The 21952-nt window shown below is 40.0% G+C and overlaps 3 protein-coding genes across 4 annotated transcripts in view; 2 read left to right on the plus strand and 1 right to left on the minus strand.

Annotated features, from left to right (window-relative positions):
* Positions 1-13521, plus strand: part of LOC128251944 (calaxin-like) — a 59340-nt gene extending 45819 nt beyond the window's left edge. Inside the window, exons 2-4 of the mRNA XM_052979229.1 lie at positions 12616-13055; positions 13108-13215; positions 13318-13521. Coding sequence (XP_052835189.1) covers positions 12696-13055; positions 13108-13215; positions 13318-13503 — 654 coding nt within the window. The 5' untranslated portion in view covers positions 12616-12695 and the 3' untranslated portion in view covers positions 13504-13521. The remainder of the gene's footprint in view (positions 1-12615; positions 13056-13107; positions 13216-13317) is intronic.
* LOC128251943 (uncharacterized) lies at positions 9063-10492 on the minus strand. 2 transcript variants are annotated; one of them, XM_052979227.1, is made up of 3 exons: positions 10019-10492; positions 9344-9451; positions 9063-9290 (listed from the first exon to the last, which is right to left on the minus strand). In XM_052979227.1, the coding sequence occupies exons 1-3, from the start codon at positions 10370-10372 to the stop codon at positions 9090-9092; spliced, it is 663 nt and encodes a 220-aa protein (XP_052835187.1). In that variant the 5' UTR covers positions 10373-10492; the 3' UTR covers positions 9063-9089. The 2 variants fall into 2 exon arrangements, with proteins under 2 accessions (XP_052835187.1, XP_052835188.1); XM_052979228.1 differs by having other exon boundaries at positions 9190-9301.
* LOC128251942 (calaxin-like) lies at positions 11253-12240 on the plus strand. Its single transcript, XM_052979225.1, has 3 exons — positions 11253-11771; positions 11830-11940; positions 12022-12240. Exons 1-3 carry the CDS (start codon positions 11412-11414, stop codon positions 12226-12228), a joined length of 678 nt encoding a protein of 225 aa, XP_052835185.1. The 5' UTR covers positions 11253-11411; the 3' UTR covers positions 12229-12240.
* Positions 13522-21952: the final 8431 nt, after the last annotated feature.

Below are 21952 nucleotides of genomic sequence, written 5' to 3' on the forward strand. Positions count from 1 at the left end.
AGTTACGCGATGAGGCTAAGCAAATTGATTTAGTCAAACAGTAAACAAAACTCGAAAGAGCAGCACCGAATTCCCTACATACAGGGATGGGATGATAAAATAAAAGTCCTTGTAATTGCAAAGAAAAACACGTTCTGTCTCTTTCCAGGGACCTGTCTAAAAGCTGTCGGAGCTGGCAACAACAACCAGCAATTTATGACCAACTGGCACTGGAACCAGGAGCTATGAGCTAGGAGCTGGGAGATGCGAGCTGAGAGCCAGGATCCTGGCACGCCCAATACACTTCAGCAAACATAAATTTATTTATGAGCATGTGTCCGCTGCCCCGCCCACTCCCCGCCCTCCTTGCAAACACCCACACACTCTAACGGGGAGGGAGCCAAAGCTCACAAATTGTTTGAGGGTGAATTTTAATTATTCCTCATTGTTTTGATAGCAACGCATGCAGCCCCCTTCTCTTCTATCCAAACCATTTCAGCCCTGAAACGTGCAGCTACTGGGATCAAAAAGGTCCTGACCTACGGCTATGATACTGGGAACTCAAGTTCATTCTCTATACCAGTTCGTTACTCGTACTTAAATGTGAGCTTAGTTAAATGTCGCACTGAGCAGCCTTTCTCAACAATGGTAAATTAATAGACTTCATTCTTTGGGACGAAAGAAGGATAACTGGAAGGAAGTTCCTGCAAATAAGATTACTTTCAATTTGGCTTAAGATTTTAATTTTAAGGATTGCAGATGTGTGCAAAAAAGAAATGGTCAATAGGGAATCATGAAAGATAATTTTTGTAAAAGTAAGAACAAGATTTCTCATCCGATTTAATAAAATTTCGAACAAAAAGGATTCGGAGTTGCATGCAATTTAAAATGTTTGTGTGATCACGTTACAAACTTAATTTTCGACTTTGTTTACACTTTCGAAAATTGTCCAAAGTGGGCAGTATTTTGCTTGACATAGAAAGACCCTAAGACGTTGTTCTAACATTTTAGTTGTATTCTTTTGAAAATTGAGATTTCAAAAAAGCAAATTCGTTTCATTAAAGTAAATATAAATTCAACATGTTTTTCAGTGATGAAGAAAGAGTCAAAGCCAATTTGTAAATATTTTTTTGTAAAGCCGCTGTTTTTTTAAATTTATTTTGCACAATTACTCCCCCTTCACGGATACCTTTTCCACTGCATTGTATCCGAGCATTCGATTCGATGTCCTCTTCACGTTCCCAGCGAATATCTTGACCTCTTTCGAACGCTTTGATTTTAATTATCACGCAGTTGCATTCGCCCAGCTGCGCTGTCTTCATGACTTCTGGCTCCTGACTCCCGACATCCGACTTCTGCCTTCCGACACCGGACTTTCGTCCTACTTTTTCGCCGCGCCAAAACTATGAGGCAAAAGGAATTTTAATATTGGAATTTGTTTGCGCGGACTTTGTTGTAGTTGCTTGCCTGCCATTGCCCGCTGTCGCTGCCGTTGGATGCATTCTCATTTTGTAATTAAGTGCAGACTGAAGTTGAAATCAGGTCACTCATACGCCCCATTGGCCGACGGTGTGACGCGGCGTTGTCCGTGAGAGAACTTAATTTTTCAAATGAATTTTTCCGCCCCAGCAGCGTCGCAATGGCTTTTCAAATTATTGCACTTGGCAGCCCGTTCTCTGCTCTTCGTTGCCTAGTAGAAGCCAGCGGCAGCAGCTGCAGGAAATGTTGAAGGGCCAAGATCTGAGGACAAGCGAAACTAATTAATCCGTGAAAATCCCAGGTGAACCTAGAAATTCATATCTTTTTTCTGCTGCAGCAGGGATGATATTGTTTTCAGCTCCCTTTTACGTAAATATGCAAATCGCAGCGCGAAACTTTTTCTGTGCAATTGAAATTGAGTTTTAAAGTTTTGAAATCCATTTTAATGCATTTCGCTCTACACCTTTCCGCGCATGCAGTTCGAAAAGCGGGGAAAAGCAGGGAAAAACAGAGAAAAGCCGGGCAGCACAAGGTAACTACAAAATTCCAGATACAATTTTCCAACAGAATGTTGCCCTGCCAGCGCGGCACGTGGAACGTGGCCAGATTATGCTGTATTATCACCTGTAAATCCTTATTGGCAATCAAAACTTTCCCACGGGCTGCCCCCTGTCCACTTAGCCCGCACCCATTCGCCCCGCCCCGCAGACTTCTCTTTTTTTCGTTAGTATTTGTATTTGCTACTTTCAATGGATTCTGTGAAATCTGCGAAATCTGTGCATGCTGGCAAACTTTTAATTTTATTGGAAAACTTGTTGAGTTTTTTGGTTCGGCATATTTTTATATCCTCTGCGAAAAAAATGTATAAGGTACACCTTCAATAGCAAAAACTTTGGTTTATCTAAAGTCAAAAAAGTACTCTACTTTTATAACATTGGTCTTTTAAGTAAAGCAAATATTAAAAACTTCAACGCAAAAGCAATACATAGTGTCACTATGCTAGACGTGTAATGTTTTTTTTTCATAAAATTTATAGCTAATTTATATTAGTCAAATATGTTTTTTGTTCTACTATAAAAAAAAATTAAGCTAAATAATAAGTTTTTTAAAATTGAAGAACAAATTACATTTTTATCGAAAAACGAAATTTTAATCGAAGACAAAGCCAAAGCTTTTGCCATACGACAAAAATATTCTTAAACATATTTTTTGCCATAGTGGCCCGGCTGTTCTGCAGTTGATGTCCCAAAGCAATTACCCACGCATTATGCTGCTGACAGTGTGGATTTGTGAGGCGGTTAAATGCCGCTTCAAATTATTTTGGCAAAGCCTTAGCTGAACATCGCGGAACCGTTTGAAGGCTGCAAAGCCCCTGTTCGATGTGTGGAAAATTCCACCTTGGTTCTCACCTGCCAGCTAATCACGCTGCTTGGGGGCAAATGAAGAGGACAAGGACGAGGACGAAAACTAGGACGAGAACGAGGATGACAGGATGGCAACCGCATCACACGGCACCGCAGCATATTTCCGTCACCGATTGCCTGCCGATTGCAACGATGGGTTGCCGGTTGCCTGGTTGCATTGCCATTAAACTGCAAATCCGCAGTCGAGCAATTCTCGCATGTAATGCTGATGTCGACATTTTACTGCTGTTGCTGTTGCTGCTGCAACTGGCATTGCTGCTGCTGATGCGGGCTCGTGTTTTGCCACAACAGCGCGCCAGTGCCAGTGCAGCGACACCTTCTGTGGCAACAAGGAAGCCGGAGCAGACAATTCGCCCCACGCCAGTCCATTTGCACCCCCATTTCATTGCCTCATCCCCTGAAAACTGCTGCTCTTAAGCATTGCCATTGCTATTGCCCCTGCTGTTGCTGTTGCTCTTGCCGCTGCGATCGGCAGCTGCTGCTGTTGTGGATTTTTGCATCGCACTGCCAAGGGGCCAGCAGCAGGAAGAACAGGACCAACGACGCAGGCGAAGGGTAACTGCAGCAGCAGCAGCCATAAAATCCTTTGCAATCAGTTGCATGCAACAAACACTTTGGTTCATGTTCCCACAGCGCCTCCTTCGGCTTTTGTGCAGTGCAAGAAATAATACTGGCTCGAGTAAAAAAGCCAAGGCAACATGATATTTCCTAACTTGACTTATTCGAAACTTATGGTCAATTTTAAAATAGTAAGGAATGGACAAAAAACATTAAAAATAAATATTAATAACATGTCAGAAGAAGTAAAATATTTATATATATATACATGACTGACAGGTGTTCTGCAAATTCATTAAATTTATTTACAATTTACCGAATAACAAATATTATATTTTACATAATGTTTATAAAAATAATTTTTATATTTCCCACCAAATATATTTTTTAGTTAACATTTTAAATTTAATGACTTGTAATTATCTTCGAAAGCTCTAAATTACCTCTAATTTAGTTCAGTGCATCAAAGGCAAAGCTTCTTTAGTGCCATGGAATCGAACCTGAACTCAACACACAAACGTAGACCCCGTAGAAGAGGCCACATTTACGTTTGTCTATTTGGGATTTCTTATCGTTGTTGCTGTACGGGACACAAACACTCGCACAGAAGTACAAAACAATTTCCTAATGCCGAGAATTGGCTTTTGTGCAATTTACAGTTCTCGGGTAGTTAAAAATAATTTGAAATCTGAAGTGTTGCTGCATTTCCGATAGCTCCGAAATGCGAAATAAATGGCCACACACATGATAGGACGCTTAAAGATATTACCATGTTAAAATTGAACAACAAAATTCTATTTGTTTCTTGAACCAACTCCCTCCTGTGACGTCTTGGGACTTCAGTCACTAAATGGACGGACCTAATTGCCACTAGGAGTTAAGCTCTGAGGTGAAATTTCGAATTAATTCAGGGATTTATTAAGAAGTAACCCAATATTAGAAAGTCGAACTATTAAACAAGACTCATACAGCGTTAAGGCTCATTACAATTAGCTTATGACTTTCTGTGAAGATGGAGCAAAGTAAACTGAGTAAAAATATATAATATAAATGACTATTAAAGGAACAACGACAGATTTAGTTGTCTTTTCTCAAGGGCGATATTTAAGATAAAAAAGTCATTGGATTAAATCGTTTAAATAAACAAAAAATTTTTTTTAATTAGCTTTCAATTTAGAAATGTAAGACATCAGAAATTTAATTTATAAATCTCCGAAATTAAGCTACTTTTGAAAATTATTGAAGAACAATTTCTTAAACGCCTGATATCAACACAATCGTATGGAAACTTTTTATAGAACAGGCTGTTAAATTCAGGATGCTATCCTAACCCACAGCTACTATTAAAAGTTAAGCTGTGCTGCCATTGAACAGATTAAATTCGCATTCAATTTGCTTCCCAGCGTGGATTTGACTGCGTATGCAGTCAAAATCTAACTTCAGGCTAACAACTGTCGGAGTGTCCTGGCGACGTGTGTTGCTGTCGTACCAAACTATCGAACGGAAAACAGAAAGCCATCAGCCTGATTTGTACCCCCAAAAAGAACGGTGTGTTCGACCAACATTCGGATATGACATATAAAAATCCGCTCGACAACAAAAAACAAGTGATACACCAAAGCGGGCAAACTTTTTGAATATTTAGCAAAAAGTCAGCGCACAAAAGCGAAGTAGAACAACTGACCGAATCCGAATTCGGATCAAAAAAAATGAATGCCATGCAATGTGGAGCACTGAGCACTGAAAGTGCCGCAGGGTCATGGTTTGGACTTTATCCCTGCTGAAGTCTGCGGGAAAATGTGGAAATATTTTTGGCACTGTCACAACATCCGGCATGCCACATGCTTTTTACCATCGCCTGCCAACTGAAGTCGGTTAGCGCTAGGCCCCTCGGAGTTCCCCAGAGAAGAACAGGGAACTGCCAACTTCCCCGAGCATAGATCTTATATGAAAACTTTAAAATTGCACAATTAATTAATTGTTTACGGGCAATTATTACTTGACATGCGTTTTGATGATTCCAGCCACTTAGGGGCGCAATTAGAGCCACTTCGGCTGCGGACAACGAACAAGGAAAAAGCGCCTCGAATCAGTGGCAGTTGCAATTATAATTTCAATTTTAGGATTTTTCAAGCACGAATTTCAACAGCCAAAGTCGGTTTGCAGCTTTTCTTGCTCCAATGCACTTTCCTTTTCAGCCCCTGGCACTCCCAATTGTCTGGCTTTTGTTTATGCCAGTTGTGTGCTCCGAAGTGCTTAGTTTTAATTCCGGGCCAAAGACGAAGAAAACGAAACAGTGTACATACAGCTGAGGTCAAATAGATAGCACCCCATATGCATTGCATGGGTTAATCAGAAAACAGCTATAATTCTTGATAATATAAGTTGAGGGAAGGAATAGAAAACTTTGCTGCCTGTATTAAGCGTAAACAATGTGTCATCACTTTCTTAAAAAATGATGTGATAATAACCCAAAATTACAATACCAACTTCAGTGAGTTAAAACAAAAACTATATATTATTTTGAGGGCCACTGTATATTTGCAGACGCAGGTCGAGTTCAGTGCAGTAGAGTCATTTGTGGAAGTTGGCCATACTTAATTGGAGCTTGTGTTGCGCCAAATGAGTTTTTCCCCTTCAGTGCCACGTGAGAGATTATGGAGAATAAGTGTACAATATAGAATTCAGCACAACAATGGAGCACTTTCTTTAAGATTCACAACTCTATCATTAGCACAAAGACCAGGATAATCAAACGACTTCACGTGCCTGAAATGGATTCCGTTTCCGATTTCCTTTCTCGCCCGAAAACCGATTTGATTTGATTTCTCCTTGCCACCGTTTCGAACGTGTTGGGATCCTGCCTCCCCACTGCCCCAAAGAACACATTGGAAAACATTTACATTTGCTCCGATTCGTGCTCGTTAACAAAAGATACATATGTATCTCGTAGATACTTGGCTTTTGTGCTCAGTGCGCGCAATGTGCCCTGAGTTTTTCTTATTCCCTGCTGCTTGGTTGGATTTAAATGCCGAATTTTCAATGCAGCACACATCATCCCGGAGCCAAGGACATGTGCTCACCTGTATTTATATTTGCGCCTGTATCTCCCCAGTGCGAGGGTGTAATCACTTGTACTTAATATGCAGATGATGACAAAGTGACAATCAAACCGATTCCAGGTCGCCTGCCACTTCTGCGTTCCTGGGTATCCCCCCTATGGCCCGATGTTATGCGAATCAGATTATTATTATCATTGTTATCGTTATCGTAAAAAGCAAAGGCACAATGCGCATTTTCCTTTTCCGCTGAAGGCGCAGATTCGCCCGGGGCATAAACGCATTAGACCTCGCCTCTGTCGGCACTTTGAATCCTAAAAAGGCAATTTGTTTGCATTATGATTTTTATCTTTCTGTTCAAATTGTTTGCTTTCATTTCGAATTCCAATGCAAAATAACATATAAAGCCAATTTAAAGATTTGCGCTCGAAAGACGAAATTTTTTGTCTGATTTGGTGTTTCGCGGCAGAAACTAAAGCTTAAAATTTAAGAAAACGGAACTGGGAATTGAGCCAAAAGAAGTCTAGCTATAAGCATAATTTACATAGTGTGATTGCGAGATAGCCGCGCTGCTCTGAAAATGAATCGTAAAATATATGATTTTTACCTTGCACTTAGCTGGACTCTGTAATTCTGTTGCGTATAAAATACAGTATCCGGGGAATCCAAACCGCAAATAAAAAAGTATATTGATGCCTTAATAGCGGAGGTTAATCATATTTGTAACAAAACCATTCCGATGTTAAAAAGTTTCTCATTTTTTTAGCTCCCCCAAATTTCTGCCATCAGCCACACACTCATGGCGATCATTTCATTTGGAAATGCACATTTTCATCTGGCATGTGTTAATGCACTGTGTGGGCTACAGTCGGCATGCAGCTGAGTTTGTGGTATAACTTCATAAAAATGCCAACCGGTTGCACCGCGAGATTTACTGCAGGCAGCGAAAAAATGCGGAGGAAACCAAACCGTTGCCAGTCGAAAGTTTGGCTGCGATAAATGGAGTGACGAGCGCGCAAGGATAACAGCAGGATACATCGTTCAGGAATACAAATGTAGGGAGCATGTTTGTTTTACCCAATTTGTTGCTGCGTTTTTGCTCTGTGTTATTGTTTTTCGGTGAGAACACACTCGAGGCACAAAAGCGAAGAAAAAAAAGGCGCCTTCAGGCTGGGAAGGGTGCGCCGTTTTAACTGAAATGCAACAGGAGGCCGCGTGTTAATGCTGAAAAAAAGGACAACAAGCCGAGGACCCTTTTGCAGAAAAGTGTCAAAGTCGGGGCGAACTCTGAACTCCAGCTAAAAAAAATCAAGAAGGAAGGAGTGGGGTAGCTGCCAGCTGGATGTCGCGGTCACTTTTCATGCTTTCAGCTGAGCCTTTTCAGATCCCTTTTTCATTATCCCGGACCGAGTCAGCGAGGAATTTTCTTGGGCGGGCCAGCAACAAATGTCTGGGGCGAAAGTCACGCGCTGGATTTAATGCCCAGCCAATGCCCCCAAAAACAGGGCGTGTCAATGACTCTGGGTCACCAAATTGTTGTCGCAGGCAATCCGATTTCTGGCATCTCGCTGATTGCCCCACACAAATTGATGGCCAACTTTCAGTTCTCTACTTTCGATTTCGATGTTACCCATACGCCCCGTCGCACGCACAATTGATAGATGGATAAAATTCTGTGGCAGTTCCAATGTCAATAGAAAGCAACCGCAGAGTAGAACTTGCCGAGTGCCTCGTGGTTGTCGCAGACAACCAAATTTCACCAAAGGATAAGAATTTGGAAAACCAGATCCTTAGTGTATTAAAACATTACGGCGATTATTTAGTCCTTAAACTTAAAGAAAAAAAGTTTAATGCAAGAAATTCATGAAATTTATAATCTTTGAATAATAACTTCATTCCCCTTTAACCATTTTATTTAATGATAAAGGGATGTACGCTTTTAAAGAAAATACCATATGTTTAAATTTATAAAATTTGGGAAAGTTGTATTAGAACTAAAAGTATAAAAGAACGTATTCTCATTAGAAAAAATGAGTTTACGTATTAATATTATTATTTATGTTTGTCCATTGTAAAAGCTATTCCTATAAAAACCACATTTTTGCCTAAAAATACTACAATTTAACAAACGAATGTATGAAATTTACTCCTTTTCATCTGGAACCACCATACACATCATTTCTGTTGGAACTTAATTAGAATTTGGCTGGGTCTGTAAAATTCCCTTGTTTTGCCGCCGGAGCCCGCATATGTTGCGCAAATTTAATTGCTCTACAAAGCCGCAAAATAGACAAACAAAAGTTTCCGCACCGCCTACACACCATCGAAAACAGTTCGGAAGGAGTTGAACATGAACACAAGACACAGATTTCGGCACAAAAAACACAACAGAAGGGCCCGCAGTGGCATTCGCAGTCTGCGGAGGCAATTTCAACTTTTCCCAGTGTGTACTTAATGGGAAATGACTTTATTGTAAGCCGGCTTGAAAGCCTCTAAGCGCCAATTTTCAACACTTGCGCTATTTTATGAAATCTCCTCTAAGCAGGTTGCAAAATACAACGAATTTGTTCCACAAAGAAAACCGCTTTATTTAATATCCATCTTCTGGCGGAAGCATTGACTCAATATTATGGCAGTAGGCAACCAATGATCGGTCCTTGTCATCTGGGAATATTTTCCCTAAAAACTCGAGCAGCCCAGGCTGATTTTGGACTATTTCAGCATACTCCTCAAACGCTATAACGCCATCTTTGTCCATGTCGAATTTGGCGAACAAGAACTCGCACATATCCTGCTTGACAACTGTGTTTAAATGCAGCAATATTTAATCACACTTTAACTCACCGCTCGGAGTTCATTAATCTCATCATCATCATCGCCGTAGAAGAATTTCTCGATGGCCACGCCAACCACCTCACGATTCAGAACCACTGAACCAGCGCTTGTGTAAACCTAATGTTCATAAAGGAATTTAATAAATTTTTCGTGAGAATAATAGAGAGCAAAGGTAATAAACGTATTATTTTGCATTTTTACGACTCGAATTACGAAATGAAAATATTGTTAGTCAATAATATACATACTATTCAAATATATGCGTTATAAGCGATTGAAGTATCGACTTTATTCCGAATACCGAAAACAATGAATGCGTTTGTTCTTAAAAACACATATATTATCATAAGTTTTTATACCTTTTAAAAAATCGAATTAAAATTGTTGTGCAGCAGTGCCACGATTAGCAAATACCTGTTATTCAGTGACATTTGGTGTTAAGGATTATTGAATTTAATAACTTTAAAATAAATTATTCAATTTGGAAAATTTGTTGTGTGCCAGAGGCTTGACATAACAAATTGAATTTTTGAAATAAACTTGTGTTCCATAAACGCTTTTATCCTTTTACTCTGTTACCCTTTAAAATTACAATACCATTATTTAATTGAAACCTCAAAACGAATAACTCAACAAGAGCAATGTAATGTAGTTCGAAAATGGAAAATTTGGAAAAATTCCCACCTGAAATGCGAATTTCATTCGCTCCTGCAGCTTTCCGGTGAAGAACACGGAGAACAGTCGCATCCAGGCCTCTGGAGAGACGGAACGACCGTCCTGCGTGATGTTCATCGAAATGCGGTCGATGATGGTTACGTCGAAGATCCCGAAGCTGACGAGAAACAGATTGTAGAGCTGTCGAGTGGACATCATTCGGGATCCGTTGTTGAGCGCGTACTTGTAGAACACGATCAGCAGACTGACCACCTCGGTGGAAGAGAATTCCGTGGAGGCGGTGAAGCTCTTTATCAGACTATTATATAGTGTCAGAAACTTGTTGTTGGCCATGTCATCAAGGGTGAGGTCAATGCGATTCATTGTGGTGTTCCTTGATATTCTTAATTAACAATATTTTTTGTTTTTTTTTGTGAGCTTTGATTTATTGGGTGTGTGTGTGCTGAAAATGATGAACGTGTGAGGCGCTGGCCTACTTAAAAGTGTGTGGGTTGTGCAAGACAAATTGCAAATAGATTGGGTAAGTCGGAGCAGGAGCCCACAGACTCGCAGGGAATGTAAGGAGCGCAATTTAAAAGCAATAAAACAACGCCGCGGCATAAAAAATACATCAGCCACGCTACATGGACTACATCTGTCCCCCATTTCGAATAAATATTTGAAACAAACGCAGCACACAAAAAGGCTGAGGCAAAAGCTGAAAGCTGTGCGCATGAGAAACGCGAATATAATAATCCAAACAAAAGCGCTGAGATGGGTGTAAAGCCTTCCATGTGGAAATTCGGCGGAAGCGGCTGTGTAGCCATTTTGTTTGGGGTAACAAATGTTCGGAATCTTCCCTTCCTTTGTTGTGTAATTGTATGGTCCACACTCACACATGCCACGCCCCCAAAAAATACCAAAGAAATGAGGAGGCGGTTGAACCGCTCTACACGGCGTAATAACAATAAAATAAAAGGGAAGAGCCTAACGGGAAAAAAGAAGGATGAGCGGCAAGGATTCACGCTCCTTAATGTCCCCCAAAGTTGACATCGCCAAGTGTTGGCGGATTTACAGGCGAGTCAGGCTGGATTTAGGTATAGAGTTTTGATTGATATATTTTTCGTACGGTGTTTGGAAGAGACTAACGGCATAAATTTGTTAAGTAAGACAAATTGTGCAGAAACAAAATTGGAAACATTATAATTTAAATAAAAACGTTTTGGCCGGCCGACGATACAGAAAGTTGTGCACATATTTGTGAATCAGTGAAGCATGCCAAGGAAACATCTTTCATTCAACCACAACAAATAGAAGCAAAAAACTTTAATACACTTCAAAGCAACATATACAAACCCTAGACTATCAGATAGCCAAACTTAAAAGTACTTAAAAATTCTGTACATAAAACATTATATAAGCCATGGAAAATCTAGACTCCACGATCGACAGTATGGAAAACAGTCGGTTTTCCGCTCTTTATAGCGGGTTGATCAAGGAGATAGCCGCAACTTCGAAAATGTCTACATTGGACATCACTTGTTTGCTCTGTGTTTACTACAAGTTCGTTAAGTTCAACGGGCCTGCAGCCAAGCAGATGAGAAAGAGTCAGTTCTACCAGATATACCTGGTGCTGTTCAACGTGTCCAATGTCCAGGTCATCGAACGGACACTTCTGGCCATCACGAAGGACACGCGGTTCGTGAGTCCACATGCCTGGATTGAGCTCTTCAGCCTCTACACAACCGATGACCTTAATGTTCGCATGCGCTTCGCTTTCGACGTGGGTTTTTGTTCGGATCAGCAAACATATTTAATAACAAATTAAGTTCCTTTCTCAGGTCTACGACACTAAAGGCACCGGAGTTATCGATCGCGAGCAGGTGGGCGTGGCTTGCGAGAGATTTTTCAGTGAAGGCGAAGACGAGGATGAACTTATTGAACTCAAGCAGGTAAGTAAATAAATAATTTAATAAAACACCAAAGGGCCCTTCAATCATTTAACACTTGGAAATTACAATTTTTGTTTTCAGGACATGACTGAGTTTATAATGAAGAAATTTGATGTGGACAAAGATGGAGTAATATCTTTTGAAGACTACTCAACGGTTGTGTCGCAGCAGCCCATTTTGGTTGAATTCTTAGGCTGGCTATTTCCGTCAAATGAGGAGAAGGATCTAATGGCTCATGTCATAAATCTTGACTCGCTACTCAATTATTCCAGCCCGGAAAAAAAATAAAAATTTATTACTTTAATATTTATTCCCGTTACCCGTAGATTAACAGGTAGAAGGAAGCGTTTCCGACAATATAAAGTATATATATTCTTGATCAGTATCAACAGCCGAGTCGATCTAGCCATGTCCGTCTATCTGTCCGTCTGATCTCGGAAACTATAAAAGATAGAGCTTTGGGACTTGGCATTCAGATTCTAGTAGTTCCTAAGCAGCGCAAATTTATTTTAAAACGCGTATTGAATGCGTAATAATTTCACTTAATTGGTTCACAGTGAAAAGTGACAGTGAATGCAAGCTAATTAAGAATTACTTGTGAAAAATGAGAAGGCTTTGAGAATGGTTGTCATTTAGAACAAAGATACCAAACACAAAACTTCACAACACTATTAGACATAATTAATTATATAAATAATTATAACAAAAAAAGAACAAAAACAAAAACACAAACTAAATAAATAAAGGATTAAGTCATGGAAAATCTAGACGCCACTATCGATAGCATGGAGAACAGTCGCTTTTCCGCCCTTTATGGGGGTTTGATCAAGGAGTTGGCCGCAACTTCGGAAATGTCCCAGACGGATATCACCTGCTTGCTCTGCGTTTACTACAAGTTCTGCAAGGCCAATGGGCCAAACTCCAAGAAGATGACGAAGAAGCAGTTCTACAACATCTTCTTGGTGCTGTTTAACGTGGCCAATGTCCAGGTCATCGAACGCACACTGCTGGCCATCACAAAGGACATCAAGTATGTCAGTCCCCAGGCCTGGATACAGCTCTTTGATCTTTATACAACGAACGACATCAAAGTGCGCATGAAATTTGCCTTCGAGGTTAGTATGACGATCCGTAGCCACATTTGAAGTTTAAGCAACTTTTGTTTAGGTCTATGACACGAAAGGAACTGGCGTTATTGATCGAGAGCAAGTCGGCACGGCTTGTGAGAAATTTTTTTACGGTGAAGACGAAGATGAGCTCAACGAACTTAAGGCGGTAAGCTGTTTACAGAATAAAACATATATTTATTTGTTTTGTATAGCAAGATATTTCTAGTTGCTATATTATTTTCATTAATTTAAATACTTAATATTTTAGGACATGACCGAATTTCTCATGAAAAAGTTCGATCTGGACAAGGATGGTGTTATTTCTTTTGAGGACTATTCTACTGTTGTTGAACAGCAGCCAATTTTAGTCGAGTTCTTGGGTTGGCTTTTTCCGTCAAAGGAAGACAAGAATCTCATGGCCCACTGCATTAATCTGCAACTGAATCTAAATTAAATATTTTTATTCAAGCTATACCTGTAATAGAAATTTTGTGATGGGGTTTTGTACCAGAACCTGTGACCACTTTTTATACCCTTGCAGAGGGTATTATAATTTCAGTCAGAAGTTTGCAACGCAATGAAGAAGACATTTCCGACCCTCTAAAGTATATTGACGCACCAAGAGTGTGTGCATAGGAGACTACTAATATATTTAGGCGCTGAATTAAAAATCTGCTGTGATGGTTTAATGTTTAATTACACTTTTTAAATGTTCCCTTTCGTCACGCCGAAATAAAAAATGCCTGCGTAGGCAAAATATTTTAATGAAACGGTCCGAATGGGAACATTTAAAAAGTGTAATTATTTAGTCGAATGCTTATTCATTTTTCGTCACTAAATATGCCATCAGCTTATTTTTACTTTGAAGGTGCGATCGTCACGACTTTTTAACCTCGTTAATAGGTGTTTTTTTTTGATATCATATAGCTCCCTTAGTAGCGATCGAATAACAGAGCTGAAAATCATCATAAATCAAACTTTAAATGTTTTCAAGAATATTTCATTTTTACAAAGCTGCAAGTGTGTAAATCTTTGATTTATACGTATATATCTGAATTGCTCGAACTAATTGACCCGATGAAATACTTGCAGAGCTCGGGGGAATTTTCAATAAGTGAGAAGGCAAATCGAGCAGAAATCAAACTGTTATACCCAAGGAGTATTAAGGGCTTTTCCACTTTAAAGCTGAATAAAAGCGATAATAAGTCCCCAGAGCTCACCTGCTCTGCGGGCATTTGTGGCCGGCTGGGGTTCTTGACCTAATTCAAGGCATCCCATAATTATATGCTTCGCCACAGCAGCAAATGCCACAGTGGATGGGACTCAGTGGCAGGTCGGAAGTGGAAGTCGGTTAAGTAGCTCATTAACTTCAATGCGTTTGATTACATTACATACGGTTTCTGCGGTGTTCGAGTCAAACAATTTGAGAATTGTGTGTGTCGGCCCCTATTTTCTGCCCTCTTCACCCTCCTCACCTGACAATTTGCCCGATTCAATTGGCATTTGCAAGTATTTGGGACATGGATAAGCCACTGAATGCTCACGTATTTGCCATGATTTGGCATTTATGCTGTGGCATTACATTACATTATGTGAGGCGAATTGATTTACATTAATTGCTGCCAGCAGGCGGCTTAAATCCAATCCAGTTTCCCACCAAAATCCCAAAAACCTGCTCTCGATATCGGTGCTAGGTCACAGCAAGTTAAAGTTTCATTTAAACTACGAGTTAAGGGGTTAGCTTGATCGACTGGCTGCAGTTGACAACTGCCGGACTCGAAGCCCCATATCAACGGTCTAAGCCAGCATGTGGCCCAGCCCAAGGACTTGAGTTGGCCAGAACTCGCAAGCCGAGTTGGCCTTTTGTTGAACCGTCCGCCGTCGCTGGCATCAACATTAATTATCCCTGATAGTAATCATGCAATTTGTACGTGAGCCAGAGCCAAGCCAGCGCTCCTCGGGCCATCGGCATCCATGCTGCGGTCTTTATTGTGGCATTAACAGCAGCATCCGCATGTCCTGCAGCCCCGGCAGCATCATTATGCTCATTATTGTCGTCAAAGGCGTGCATGGCGTTCCGCCGGAGGCACAGCCATTCCGGATTAATGGGAATCGAGGAGCGGGCACGGCTGTCTGGAGATCCGGGGACAATGCGCGTTTGATGAATTGCATTAGGACATGTATGTAATTACAATCAATTAACCCAGGCGGGCATGTGGTGCCCAGCAATTTATTCTGCAATTTAAGGGACAGATGAGCAGGTCTGCGGTGGCCGCAAGGTGGATCTTTTAACTCCACATACGTTGCTATTAAAAAAGTACATAATAGTTCTCATAATCTTTTAAATGTTTCTGAGAAGTTTATGTACTAAATCAACAATTGATTGCTTGCTTTTAGCTTAATTCATACTAACAGTAAAAATTGTATGCTTATGTTTATTAAAAGTTTCTGAAATTTAGCTTTAAGGTTTTTTCATAGGTTTTATTTAAAGGGTTAAAAGTAAAATTAAAATTTGTAGTTGTAATGTTTACCATAGTAATCTGGAGATACATATAGATTCCATAAACAGATATTTTTTAATAAAATATAAAAATAATATTTAAAATCACAAAAGGAAACTCCACATCAACAAAGCGTAATAGTAAGAAGCCTTAAAATAAAGCGTACATCTTTCTTCGACTCAGAAAAAGGGGGCAGGAGTAAACACTTAAATCTAGGTCCACCACCAAAGACGCACTCAGAAAACCCCAAGTCCGTAGTTGTATCTCCTTCGAAATCTAACCACAGTCCATTGACAATCTTCGGTGATGGCGACAAGTGACTTTTGGGCTATCGATGGCCAAGCCGAGTTGGCTAAGCAAACAGACCATTTAGCTCAGTGGACAATGCAAACTTTGAAGCCAAACGGGGCGGAAAAGTCGACCCGCTGCAATTTTCGATTAAAATTCCAGTTTGCAATTCAATTAAACACTAATTAAAAGACATTTTTCCGCCCAGCGTTGCCTTTGACAACTTGCCTCACTCGCTCGCCACCCCGCAACACTCTTACCCGGGAAATTCTCGTCTTTGTCTCGGGTTTTCCCCGGGGATCTCGGGGCTGTCAGAGCGGCAGCGGACGTTAGGCCACCCACTCGGGATAAGGCGGGTCGACAAATGCGCACAAACTGTGATAAATGAAGGCGAATCGAGGGCCCAGTAGGTGCAGCACGGAGTTGGGGTCCTGGCATAATGAATGCCATGGAGGAGCCGGGACGATAAAACACAAGAAAAACGATCCAAAGCAAACGGGACAGAGTCAGAGACAGAGAGACAGGAGGCCAAGGAATCAAAGCCAAGTATTTTTTGCTGCATTTCTGCACCGGCTTTTGGCTTTGACTTTCTGTGGGACAGTGTAAGCGAGTGAGTTAATTTCTGGCCAACTCAAAAGCTTCACGGAATTTGAGTTCGTTAAAGTAAATTTCATCTCCGCCTCCTTTTGGCCCTGTGTCCTTTTCCGGGTGCCAACTACTTTGTGGCAAATGGAGAAGGGAAACACAAACAAAAAACCGGTTAAAAGGCAAAAGCGTTTGTCAATTATATCCCAGGCAGGAGGCACAAACTGTGTGTGTCTTTACCCAAGTTTTTTGGAAAACTTCGTTAAGTTTGGAGCTCACTAGCTTTAAGGTGAGTTGCAGAAGTTGTGGTGTTTTGAGTAACTACGAGACCAATTGTTATTGAATAATATACTTTTTAATTAAATTAAATGAAGTAATAAAAATGGGTAATATTATATTATAGTTTATAAAAAGGCCAAACTAAAATTTGAACAAAAAAATTTAAGAGTGCAGCTATTATTACCGTTTAGAGCTTAGTTCGCTTGTTTAACATTCAGTTATCCAAACGAATTAGATATTTTATTGTAAAACAAAGGTTTCTCAAGGGATACATATGATAATATATGTGTACAGACTTATTCTATTCCTAATATACCAAATCGATTTGTCTGCAATACTTGTCGGAATTGGACAACAATTAGTTAAAAAGGCATAACTATTTTACAGTAAATCAAACTCTTTGTTCATTGTTGTTTCATGCTTACAACTAATCAATCTCCTACTCAATCAATTACCAGAGCTCAGAACTTTGGCTAATTACCCGCAATTTTGTGGCGAATTTCGCAACGCGATACAAAAATGTCAGACCAACTTAGCGCGGCTAAGTAGAGCTAACATCTGAGAGCAGCTCAAAGTCAGGAGCCGTCAAAGGCGGAGGACTTTTGAGCGCTTTCCATTATCCGCTTGGCTGTGCTCGTCAAAGCTCGGAGCGGATGGACTGGCGGATGCATCCTGCCAGGAATAGCGATGGAAAACGGGGGCTCAGAGGGGACCGCCTTTTCCTGGCCAGAAATATTGGATGGCAATTTGTCGGAAACTGCTTAATTGCATCGCAACTTGATTTTGCTACCCGTTGCTCCTTTCCTCCGTTTTTTGTCGACCCAAACTTTTGTGCTCTTGACATCGAACCCCGCTAAATGGCTGTTTGTATCTTTTCGTTCCCGGCTTTGTTGCATATCATTATGATAGAAGTTCAAGTTACTGGCAGTTTTTTCGCTCACAGTATGACCAGCACACTTTTATGGTCATGCCACGACCTTCGGCCCAACGAAAGTTATATTTTCTTTTGTTCCTCTTGCACTTTCTGTTTTTTTTTTTACGCGATGGCTCTCAGCGCTTTGAGTCCAGCTTATGCCATAATCCGATTTGGGATTGGAAATTCATAGAATTTTCATAAAAAAGAAAACAAACAAGGGGAAAATGAAACCAAGAGCAACCCCATACTCAGCAATAATAATTGCCAGGACGTGGTCGGTAACGCGAACATAAAAAATAAAGCTCCGCAAGGACATGATTCTCGATGGGAAAAATGCGGAAGTGGGTCCGCATAAATTTTGAACTAATTACAATTTCAGTGTCCGGCACATTCCCATGCAAAAACACACATATTTAAGCAATCAACGCGAAAACTATAGTAATAACAAAAGCAAATACAATACAATATGCACACAAAAATGGGTAAAGGCAACTAAGAGGGTAAGCAAAGATTTTGAAGAACGAAGGTTTGCTTACACTTTCAGGTAGTATTTTGGTACAGCCTTATATATTTTAGTTGGATAAATCTTCTTTATTAAAACCAAAGCATATTGAATTGTGATATCTTGGAATATTAGATTTTTTAACTATGGCAGTCACTTATCCTGTGTACCCACAGTGTTCCCTAAAATTATTAATATCAAAGTTTTGAATATAGATATGAGGTAGATATGAGATAACGGTCATCCGAATCCGACCGTCTCTATTTAATATCCAAAAAAACATATATTTACTTTGTGGATAAAAAGCATGCAATTAAAAAATTGAACGTTTGATGTTTAATAAGATGATTTTCAATAATATTTTTTTACAAAAATGTCTGTTATTAATATTTATAGAAGTAAAGCAGTACTATTTCGGATAAACTTTTCTTTTTTTCCCTAGTCTGCCCAATATTTCCTTGAGAAAATATCATATCTATTCTTCAGTAAACCAACTTGATTTCATCATTACAAAACCCGTTTTTCTAGGGTATATCAAACACAGGGCAACACGAAACCGATTACAGTTTTTGGGGAGTGCGCTTAATGGCTGGGATTTGGTCCATGAACCCACGTTTTGGAAAGGGAGCTTCAGCCTTTGTGTGTGTGCGTTTGGGCTTTTGGCTTTCTGCAGTTGAACCCGTTTGGTGGGCCGAATGCCGTCTGCTCGACCACAGTGAAAACTCATTAATTTATTCTTCGTTCGTTTGTTGAACTTAAAATAACAGCGTTAATCCGCTTAGCGTTGCCATTCAACTAAAAACAACGCCGAGAACAACAGCTGTAGAAGGCTTCTCGTCTGGCTCATCACTCGCCGCACTGGCAAAAAAAACATCTTAAGTAAAGGCAGGAAAAATGATTTTTGATGATTTGATTATTAAGTTGAATGAAAGTAAGAAAGATTGTTCCTGGTTAGTTGAATGATTGCTGATGGGTTGATTTTTTACAATTAAAGCATATTAAATAAAGATAAAACATATTTAAAGCTTTTGTTACTACTTACCTTATTTTATTTGTGTAATTCAAGTTTAAGGTAACTTTAAACATTTGTAGCCCTCTATTTTTGTAAGTGCATCGTTGTGTTCCCGTCTCTTTCGCTGGCTGTGTCTCTGCACGCGGTGGACTGCGGTTTTTACTGACAATGACGATGGGAATGACGATGACAGTGACAATGTCGCGCCGCCTACAAACAAAATGAATTAAGGCAACCGCAATGACATAGTTACAGTGGCAACACTCACACACACACACACACACCCGGCACTTGTCCATAAATGTGCGATTGTTTGAGCCAACTCTCAAGTTTTAAGCTGACTTCAAGTTGTTGGCAAACTCCGGGACAAGAAGTCAAGTAATGACCCGAAAGCCAATGGAGGAAGCACTTCGCCGTGGATTCAACTTGCAAATGCAAGTAAAACTTTAATCCCTCGAAAATAAATTTCCGGAAATTCGTTACCTTCCTTAATATTGATCCGGTGTACCCTGAACCACAAACTACTGAGCCAAGGGACCCGTGTTTGGGTTTTGTTTTTATGCAAAGCTATAAACAAATCTTGTAGCAACCACACAAGCACACTTAGCAAACATCCCAATTTATATCTATAGAAATATATATAAATATATATATATGGCTGTATATTGAGGCATCATCTTTGTTTTGGCCATACCAACAGCTCAATGCGCATAATTTCATTTTTTCCTTCCTTTTTACTCGGGGTCTTCAAACCCAAACACTTGGGGCCCCCCAAGACAATCGAAATTCGATAATATTCGACCCACAACAACGAAAAAGGAAGTGCTGGGGCTGTAACCAAAGACAGTGCCGCAGGACACACAAATGGGTCAGTAAACGGAGCAGGCCGGGTGCCAGAGCGAAGGCCCATCAAAATAAACTACAGCTTAGCTTTGAAATTTGACGACAGAAAGGGAAAAAACCGGAGCCAGGAGGATGGGAAATAAAGAGTATAAAAAACAATGAAAATGCCCCGAATGCATGCTAAATAGAGAATTTACGTAAATGGATTTCTAGGCATTTTCGCATTTTAGCCAGGGAATTGAATATAAACTTTGTCTGTCTGAGTCCTTTTTCCGTCTATCGCAGGACAAATCTACATGTGTGTGTTAGTGTGTGCGGTGCGTTTGTGTGCATGAGCGTGTGCGTGTGGTGTGCCAACATTAATAGGCCAAGTTTAGGCAAAGATTTCGTTTTATTATGTGCAAATTTATGAAAGCCTTTGGGCCAGGGCCCCAGCATTTTAATCGTTGCTCTTCGTTGAAGGCCCGGGCATTTATGTACTTATGTTATGTTCTCCGGCTCGTAGTCCTCTTCTCTCTGCTCCAGCCACTCTGCAAGCCAGTGGGCTGTGGTGAAGGAATAATTGGATATCCTTGTTACTTATTTACAGTCCTTCTGCACTGCACTGCAACTTTTGCCCCGCTCTGACAGCTCCGACTCGGTCTTGGATACTTGGTCTCTTGGATTTGGCCTCGGACTTGGAGCTCCGAGAGCTGAGACTGACGTTGACGTTTGTTAGCTTTTCAAAATGCTTTAAGTAAGTTTAATGGCTTCCCTAAGCTGCCCCGAAAGTGCTGCAAAGTATCCATGGCAATGGAGAACGCTGGGCCTTGAGAGAGGGAAAAATCGTAAATGTGTTTTATTTCCAGTAATGCAACCATTATATACGCTACTTCACATTCTACTCATGGTTGCTATTCTTAAGCTGCTTCTTATTTTAAGTTATTTCATAAATAAGAAACTTGGGTGATACGGTATTAAAAGTCTCTGCAATATTTTAAACAATAACCAAACAGTATTTATACAAAAATTAATTATATTTATTTGCATGTAAGTTTTTGACATCTCAAAACCTTGCGTTGAGTTTTATAACAAACTTAAAAAAAATATTTAAGCGTTTAAAACAAATAATTAGCCTTTATATCCGGTTTTTATAAAAGAGTAGGGTTTGGAACTTTGCCAGCTCGAGATTAAAGATTAAATGTAGGCAAACTGTAACCCAAAATTACAATAATATTCAATTGGACCAGACAGATTTAGCCTGTTAGGTCAGATTTCAATTATAATTGTAGTATATAGGCTCAAGAAGTTTGTATTTGGTAAAGGGTTAGACCTACAAAATAATGGATTTATTACAAATTAGTGATATTTTGAAAGCGACTTATAAACAATTTCTTTTGTTTTCTTGCAGACTATATTAAGCTTGCTTGATGTCAATATGTTCAGTTCAGTTTTCTTTAATAAATGAGAACAGTTTTGCATTCTCAAAAGATATTACGTAGTCTTCTGCTTTGGTGTTATTTTCCACATGTTCCATTTTAGAGAGTACCATTTTTATGGTTTACCAAATAAAGTTTTCTGTTCATTAAGTAAAAAGTAACTATGCATTTTAAGAACCTATTGCAGTTACAATAAGTTTCAAATTTTTAGATACCCTTGCTATTTTGCTCGTCACCTTTTCCTTTGGCAAACATCTGTTGACTTTATTTATTATCCTGTGCCATGCTCTGGGTCAATGATACGTGCCTCGGGTAGTGTGTTTTCCAATGCACTGTAAAATTCAGTTGATTGCTTCCCATGTTCGTATCCGCCATGCCTCACTCTTTCCACACCCGCTGCTGCCAGTCGGCAGGACGGCAAACAAAGACGGCATTTCCAGCTATTTTTTTACCAACTCACTTTGCTTCCTTGTTTAGCTGTTCTCAGCTTCCGCTGTTGTCTCACTTGCCTCTTGGGGATGGACCTTCCCACACTTTTCCGATGCGCTTTTCCAGTTAG

This window comes from Drosophila gunungcola, chromosome 3R, assembly GCF_025200985.1.
Source record: "Drosophila gunungcola strain Sukarami chromosome 3R, Dgunungcola_SK_2, whole genome shotgun sequence".
Taxonomy (NCBI): Eukaryota; Metazoa; Arthropoda; class Insecta; order Diptera; family Drosophilidae; genus Drosophila; species Drosophila gunungcola.